General features: G+C 35.6%; 1 protein-coding gene across 3 annotated transcripts; it reads right to left on the bottom strand.

Moving 5' to 3' along the window:
- Positions 1 to 964: 964 nt before the first annotated feature.
- Positions 965 to 7,527, bottom strand: LOC112500650 (zinc finger protein-like 1 homolog). Of its 3 annotated transcripts, XM_025104181.1 has the most exons (10): positions 7,418 to 7,518; positions 7,245 to 7,302; positions 6,849 to 6,929; positions 6,633 to 6,753; positions 6,424 to 6,518; positions 5,957 to 6,028; positions 2,945 to 3,175; positions 2,608 to 2,716; positions 1,693 to 1,867; positions 965 to 1,288 (listed from the first exon to the last, which is right to left on the bottom strand). In XM_025104181.1, the coding sequence occupies exons 2-10, from the start codon at positions 7,266 to 7,268 to the stop codon at positions 1,201 to 1,203; spliced, it is 996 nt and encodes a 331-aa protein (XP_024959949.1). In that variant the 5' UTR covers positions 7,269 to 7,302; positions 7,418 to 7,518; the 3' UTR covers positions 965 to 1,200. The 3 variants fall into 3 exon arrangements, with proteins under 3 accessions (XP_024959949.1, XP_024959948.1, XP_024959950.1); XM_025104180.1 differs by having other exon boundaries at positions 7,245 to 7,527; XM_025104182.1 differs by having other exon boundaries at positions 6,642 to 6,753; positions 7,245 to 7,527.
- Positions 7,528 to 8,445: the final 918 nt, after the last annotated feature.

Genomic DNA, 8,445 nt, shown 5'->3' with positions numbered 1-8,445 from the left:
CATATATGGTTATGAAATTGTTTCATATACTACTTAATGAAATTTTAATGAAACTGTTTCATGTATTTCTCTAAAATTAAAATAATAAAGATGATAATATCCATGATTAACATCCTCCACAATAAAAAATGATTAATCAACCTCTCATAATTACAAAAAAAATAAACAAAATAAAAAATTATGATTGGTGGAATGAGGTTTTTACGATTTTTACAAATTGAGTGGTTTTCATTTGATCGCTCCCTATATATATATATAGAGAGAGAGTTTGTTTCAAATACAATCCATCGCATATATATATATATATATATATATATATATATATATATATAGTTGGGTTCACGTGAGACCAAAGGTTTTTCGTGAGACCCGTAAGACCAATTGTCAACCCTTAATATACTACAAAATATAAACATCAACCTTAATACACTGTATTCTTCTTATATGTCCCAACCAGAATCCTTAATAATCGGAAACAACCACTTTACCCTTTGGGGTTAACACTAAAGACCAGATATCTCACCCCTTCAGATCCTACTTTCAAGCATGATATATTGGTTTTATTTTATATATCAGTGTTTCATTTATTTCAAAGTAAAATCAAATTTAAACAAGAACATGATGGCAAGTTTAGATGCCAATGTACAGAAAGCCAACAGCTTGGATCAACAAAAACCTTTTGGAGAATAGTTTCAGAAGCTAACCCCACTTAGACCTGTTAAAACAAGTGTATGTAGTATCCAATGACGGACCCAGAATTTTTAAATTTTTTGGTTGATTTCAATGGACTTTTTCCGTTTTTTGGTTGATGTTCCTTGTACCCTTTAATATCCGAGAGCACTCTTCAAAGTTTAGTGGGTGCACCTTTCATACCCTTAAAAATATTCTACTTACACGAGACCCTGCTTGGGGCTTAATACGTCCTCCCCTGGTAGTATTTGATATCTTTACAGAACTTGGGTACTCATGAAACGGGCGTTTATTAACTTAAACAAGTATAATGACAGATGAAGTAAAACAAAATGGACATCTTTGAAATCTGAATTTCCATCAAGGTCCAAAATCAAACATTTGGGGGTGGGTCCAATGTCATGAAAACTATGATCCAGTTTATATCAAAATCATGGTTTGAGAGGTCAAGGGGAACACTAGATCAACAATGGCCCTCTTCAAGTAAGAAATCTCAATAAAACCCGGGGGTCACTGCTGCCTGTTATCAGCCTCCTCCTCCCCAAAACCACGTTGCGCGATTCTGTAATACAGAATACCCATTGTTGCCAAGCATGCCCTGCATCAAATTACTAATTGCATAAGCTAAAAAGGGTGATCGTTTGGTACCTCCATACATACATATATATATATATATATATAGAGAGAGAGAGAGAGAGAGAGAGAGAGTGGATTCATTTGAGAACGGTAAATATTTTGAGAACCGATGAACCAATGAATATTCAAAATGTATTACATAAATATTCATGATACTCGTTGGCTCATCATGAGTATTAATGTAATTCCTTACGAATATTCCTTGGTTACTCTGTTCTCAAAATATTTACGGTTCTCAAATGAACTTTCCTTTGTATATATGAAATGTAGCTGAGAGATAGAGAGAAGTAATCAATGATTGATGCCATTAACAGACTTATAGAAATGAGCTTTATACCAAATGTAAAAAGGAGCAGGAGATGTTACATGATTGCTATGACAAGAAGTATTTTTCTTGGATCCATCCTTGATGGTCTATGGTGCCGCGTATGGGACTCATCTGCATTTGCATCTTTTTTAGGAGGTGCAGTTACTGGTAAAGTTGGCAAAGCACTTGACCAGAAAGGTAGCAATGACCTCAGAAACTTGTGCCGGAAACTACCTACAATCATATTAACTTACTCATTTCCCAACTTAAGAAAACCGAAGCAGAAGCAGAAACAGGAAAACTATAAAAGAATATACAAGAATAACAGTCCTTTACATAATACATGCATATAATTAAATAATATCATTTTTTTTTTGTCTTAGCTACCTTATTATATTTGTTTGTTTGTCTTGAGGGTAGGGGTGGGGATGGGTAGGGGAGGAGAAAGAGTCTTGGAGCAACTAGCAAGGTTACTCCTTCGTGATTGAAAGGTCACAGGTTCGACTCCTGCAGATCTCAAGGGAAAGGAGCCAAAGAGCCTTGGTGCATTAAATCGAATTTAACTGAATGCTTGACTGAGGTATGAAAATCAAAAAGAAACTCCTACTAAAAGTTTGACGTGTTGGTTTGCAGAACTTATAAAGTAGTGATAATAAGTGACTTTCACTTTCTATTTGTTTTATGTACCCTTTTTGCAAGCCAGGGCTCTCCTCGATAACAGACTCTGTCTCGAGACAGAAGGTAAAGTCTGCATACATCCTACAGGACCTACCCCCCAAGACCCCACGTTCGGGTGGGATATATGGGGTATGATTGGTTTGGCTTTATAATGTAGTAATAAGATGCAATGATCAATAATCCAAGCGGATGGTTTTCTTCTTCCTAAAGAAGCATAGTGCAGCCGTTTGTTTTCTAACGAAGTGTATAAACAAGATAATGCAATTGCTATAACATGTACTCAGTATCCTGCTCACCCCTTCGTGTGTACTTCCTCCTATTAGCATCTTCATCATCTGCATAATAAGACAGTTCAGAGGTTTGTCTTTCTCCTTGTGGAGTACCCTTTCTCGTGGTAGCACCAGACTGCATTGCATTGCCAAAGATATATAAGAGAGCAACTCAAGACGCACCAAATGTTTCCATAAATTACTTATACGTACCAAAGGGTCACTAGCCCAGCGGCACCCGGGTTACTGGTAGACCCAGCTTTTCAGGAGGTCTAAAGGTTCAAAACTCGCCAAAAGTGAGGAGTGTGTGTGTGAGTATTTGCCTTATACATATATTATATATTTCAAAAAGAAAATTACTTACACCAGAAGTTGGACTTTTCGAGAAGTTGGCCTCATGATTAGATAAAGATTGGTTTGCTGAACCAGGACTGTCTATCTCCACAATATCAACGCGCAACGGTTTAGCAGAACCATTTCCAGATGCACCTTTTGGTCTTAATGGATCTGAGGCAAAAGCAGGAGGTGGTCCATGAGAAGATTTGGGTGGTGATGAAACTGGATGATTTCCAAACAAGTTCTTCTCAATTCCACTCTGCAAAACAAAAGGTAACAGTTTGCATGGACAAGGAACTTGATCAGCAAACTTGCATTAAATCCATCAAGGTTAATAAGGACCATTCTCTAGGCTACTAACTGACTAATGCGTTAGAAGCATAAATGTTTCAGGGGAGGGGGGGAGGGGAACTTTAGGGCACCTTACAATATGAGCTTCTATCTTCAATATATACAGTTATTAGTTCCTATATGGAATTGATGTAGGGCCTCATATTTCTTAATTGAGGTGAAGATCTTTGGATCTATCCCCCAACGCCACCACAAAGAAAAAACATATGATTTGTAGAATGTAGAATGTCTGGTACAGGAAGTAGTTCTTTCATATAACAAATCCAGTGAATGACAATCAAGAATTTTACGAACCACTTATCATATTAATCATAAAAGAAGTTGAGGATATAGGGGAGGTTGAGCACTGAAATACCCAGTCTTTATAAATGTGATATAAACATGCATGAAAGTTTCTGGAATAGATAATTGAAGAGGGCCAAAAAGTAAATGAAGCAACACTCTCTGTTTCATGTGACATACTTGCAAGTTGTAACTGTAAGAATAATGGCCACTTCAATTGATTTCATAGTCCTAAGTAAATCCAACTAGTTTATTAGTCCCCATCACATATGGGAATTTCCATGGAAAAGGAAGAAATCTAAATTGGAGTTGGGATGCGGCAGCTTAAAATGCCAGGCCTACAAAAGAGTAAAAGTATGTATGATGTTTTTTTCTCTGTGACGATGGTGTCCAACCTTTGATAGACAGGGTCCAAGACCACCATCACATACACTAGAATGGCATGGCCCACAACAAGAGGTGACAGCACCAAGAGGCTCAAACCTAGGTCTCCCACTCTATGGTGAAAGTACCCAAGTTGTTTTGCCAACTTGGCCACCCATTGGAGGGTAAAAACCAGAGGAAATAATTATAATAATATTTATGATAAAGAGTCTAGATAAACGTCTGAAATTTTATGGAACACAAACCTCTCAAAGATAATCTAGCATAAAGAGAAGATAACAAAAACATAGAGAATGGTCAAATTTAACTCAAAGAAAGTGCCAAGGCAGGTTCAACATTTTAGACTTGTACCGTTGTACGATACATTGCACATACAGATTGTAATGTTTCTTCCATGCATCGCTAACAACTGAAAACACAAAGTACTTTTGTAGATAACCCACATAATAAAAGTTTGTATATATGGCATGAAATCATAACAATCCACAATTTGTAGAGCACAATAAGCTGAACCCCTATCTTATATTTACAGTGGTAGCATAACGGGGGATGATCAACAATTTAAAGTGATCATCATCTGCTTCGGTAGCTTGAAACTATCGATAACGATAAACTAGACCACAAAGACGGTGAAGAGTAAAGGATACCTATTTTAGAACTCTATATATAGGGAAACAAGAACACCCTTTTACTATAGTGAATCACGTAAATCAGACATTGCCGACCTAGGTCGCAGGCCAAGTCACCCACCACCACTTCTCCTCAAGTCCTCATGTGCATTATCACAGGTGATCAACTGTAGTAAAAGGGTGTCTCGCGTTTTCACAAAATGAAAGTGTTCTTGTTTGAACCTTCACTTATATATAAAGCTTACAGCTAGTGAGCCAGATAACTAGCAATGCTTGTATATTCACATGGAACAATGGTCCCAAGGTTCTAAACCCTCCCGTGTTTTCTCTCATCCCGAGAGTAGACTGGTTCTTACTTCTTAGTTGTAAGAAGCACAACCATTACTTCTTAGATCTCCTTCTCGCCACTCAATTACATTTGCTGTCAGGCATGCTGACTTCTTACTGGAGACCACCCAATTGAGGGAAAGGCTGCATTGCTGGATAAAAGGTCAATCGTATATGTGCTAATTATATACTTGTCAGAACAGAGTAATTAACCAATTCTAAGTGCACTGAATCATTCAATATCATTGAGATGTTATGCATGGATTGGAATAGGTTCATTTCTCTCTTTCCAGATGCATTTTTGACAATATCAATCCACTCATATTCTGGTAAATCATACTGGATACTATAGCAAAGCTGATATCTCAAGCCCTACTAGCAATCAGTTTCATACTTTATGCTACATACTCCTACATTCAAGCTCGCCATCTTATAAGCTTGGTAGTTGATACCTTATGGTACATGCATGGGTTTCATTTAGACTAACATACAGTTTGAAACGTTAGAAGCACATACGGCAGATCAGCTTCCTCTACCTAGGTAAATCAAATAAAAATAAAGCAACTCATGTGAAATTATCCTTGCACCTCAGATAACTCCAGAAAACATTCTTCTCAGAGGCAAGTTGAAAGCTTACAATAAATGGTAAAACCTACAGATTTTACTTCCATCTTCAACCATGCATAACACATAAACAAAACGCAGAACAGAAAATCAATGTCACAACTACACCAGGTGCACCTATCCTAGTTCTCTGTATTCAATCGATTTCTCAAATGGTTAACATGTCCATAACTTTTGTAGAACATTATATATAGCCCAAGAATGCTACAGAAAGTAGGATAGTTAAAGAAAATATCCAGCAGGCATGATCTAGCACGCCAGAAACGATTTTGCTATCTATAAAAGCAGCAAAAGATGTAAAGAGAATTCTAAATAAAGATCTACGGCAGATGTTGACATCAAGATTCCATAAAATTTCTTGTGCAGATGATCTACAGTTCAGTGAGGCAAAAAAAAAAATCACTGTACATGAATTGCAATCAAACAAATAGTTCAATTGTCACCTGCATAATTGCTTCCTTCAACTGTGAATGCAGACGGGACCCTGAGTTTTTTACACTTTTAGGAGGCCATATCTGCGAAGACAAAGTCATGGTTCATAATTAGCCATTAGCTAGAAGCCCACAACTAAGCTAGGATAGACAATCTGTATATTCCTTAAACTCGTTTATTTGTTTTTGGTTCCATGCTTCCTAGCAGTTTAAAGAGAAATAAAACTAAAATCCTCCCTTTTTTCCCTCTGAAACCTGATGGGAACAGGTATAATGTTTACCATGTGTATTCAGTGTGGGTTTAACCTGAGCTCATGTCAATAAACCAACATGCGGCTTAACTATTAAAGCCTTTTACAGGTATTTCCTAACTAGAAAAGAGGAGCATTCTTAACAATTAACAACATTTTTTCAAAAAGAACCAACTCAGGATTATTTAAGCATGTAACAAGCTGCAAAACCAGAATCGTGGATCTTACTGGAGTTGAACATGCTGGACAAATATATCCAGCTGGAGCAGTATTTGGAGGAAAACTTTTAATATGTGAAACTAAGCAACTTGTATGTACAATATCTGGAAAATGCAGAGAAGACAGAAAGAATAAGTAATATGATGTATTTCAACAGTACACCTATCGAGTACTGATAGAAGATGCATATCAAAAAGTTTAAGTTCAATATAACATACGCAAGCAACCTAGACGTGTTGTTTGAGGATCAGTGCTCTCTTCAAGAACTGCTTGGCACTGGCAACACTTGGTAGGCCAGTCATACTCTCCATCAATTACCCACTCTGAGTACGTGCCAACCTACAAAATAAGCCAAATAGTTTCAACCAAATGACATGACATGTATGCCCAGCAGCTCATTTAACCAGCACAACACACAAGTGATTACAACATACCACGCAAATTTGGTGCTCCTGGAAACATATGCATTCTCCACAAACAGGGACCTTGTGCACGAAGCAGTATAATTTTGTTGCCTGTTACCATAATATCCACTTTGGTTAGTTCTCAACCATAGCAACAAACGAGTTAAAATCATCCACAATAACCTCTCTGCAGCTTCACATATCGTGAATTTATTGTACAAAGATACTCCATCAAGCATTATATAGGCATCTTCTAAAATAGGAATATATAGTCCCAATTAACAGCAATGCCGAATAGAAATTCAGTAGTTCGGTCTGATGTAAAAAGCTCACATCATAACTAAAAAGCTACATTGAAATCAGTTTCGCGAAAACAAACCTAACAAAATACATTAAACGCGATATGAAGGACGTGAGAAGGCATACCTTTCGACACTTGCAGACCACCATTGCATTGAGTGGGAGTGATTATGCATCTGAAAACCTAAATTGGAAAACTTCCATTAGAGGTTAAATATGAATTGGGATAGAGAATATAGGTAAATTTATGAATGAGCAAATAATTGTGGTTAAATTTATATAGGGTCTGAGGTGAAAACAAGAGATCTGTGAAGAATGATGATGAATTGTAGAAGAGATTCTTTGTCTGGAAATCGTATGCTTGAGTGTAATAATATTCCTTGTGATCCTACGTAAACGACCTCGCCCCATTCCTCAAGCTCCGATCCAAAATCCAAATATATACTTTGCCTTGGGGAAAAAAAAGGGTAATTTTTAGTCAAATTTTTGAAAAATCAGAAGGTTATTCGTGTAATACAGTAATATATATCTCGATTTTAATATTTTATTTTATTATTTGTCTCTAAGGTTGTAAACGAACCTAACGTTTAATGAACCGTTCGAAGGAAAGTTCGTTTATTTAATAAATGAATAAACGAACATTAACAAGAGTCGTGTTTGTTCATTTATGTTCGTGAACGTTCTTTCATTTATCGTTCGTTTATGTTCGTTTATATATTAAATTTAATGTATAATCTTTTATTTATTTACATTGAATTCAAATGATATTTATTTATATTCGTTTAGCCCTTCGTTTATGTTCGCTTAGCCATTCGTTTATGTTCGTTTGTTTACGTTCGTTTAACATGTTAACGAACGTACACGAACACAAGGATTTTCGTTTGTTTACCGTTCGCGTTCATTCATTTGTTAGGTCAAGTTAAACGAACGAACATGAACAAGCCTCTGTTCGTGTTTGTTTACAACCCTATTTGTCTCTATCAATATAATACGATTTTATTTGGTTTTGAGAAATCAATAATGTTTTTATTTTTTAATGAAATATAAATTTGAATGTATCAAAAATTTTGAAAAAAAAAATGTATTTTTTTTTTTGTGTAATTTCTTTAAATTTAGGTTTTAGCAACAAAGTAATTTATGTTTGGTTTAATAATAGAATTTTTTACAAAGATGATAATTAAGTATTTTGTTAGAACTCAATAATTATTCTAATTATATTTTAGGTTTTTATATTTAAAATGAGATGTTTATCTTGTATTTGATTACGTTTATATCTAAAATAAAATATTTATCATGTATTTGATTATGTTTATCTGCAATTAATTAC

Source organism: Cynara cardunculus (genome assembly GCF_001531365.2).
Source record: "Cynara cardunculus var. scolymus isolate 2C chromosome LG 17, CcrdV1, whole genome shotgun sequence".
In the NCBI taxonomy this organism is placed as follows: domain Eukaryota; kingdom Viridiplantae; phylum Streptophyta; class Magnoliopsida; order Asterales; family Asteraceae; genus Cynara; species Cynara cardunculus.
This window is presented reverse-complemented; position numbering and strand designations above follow the sequence as displayed.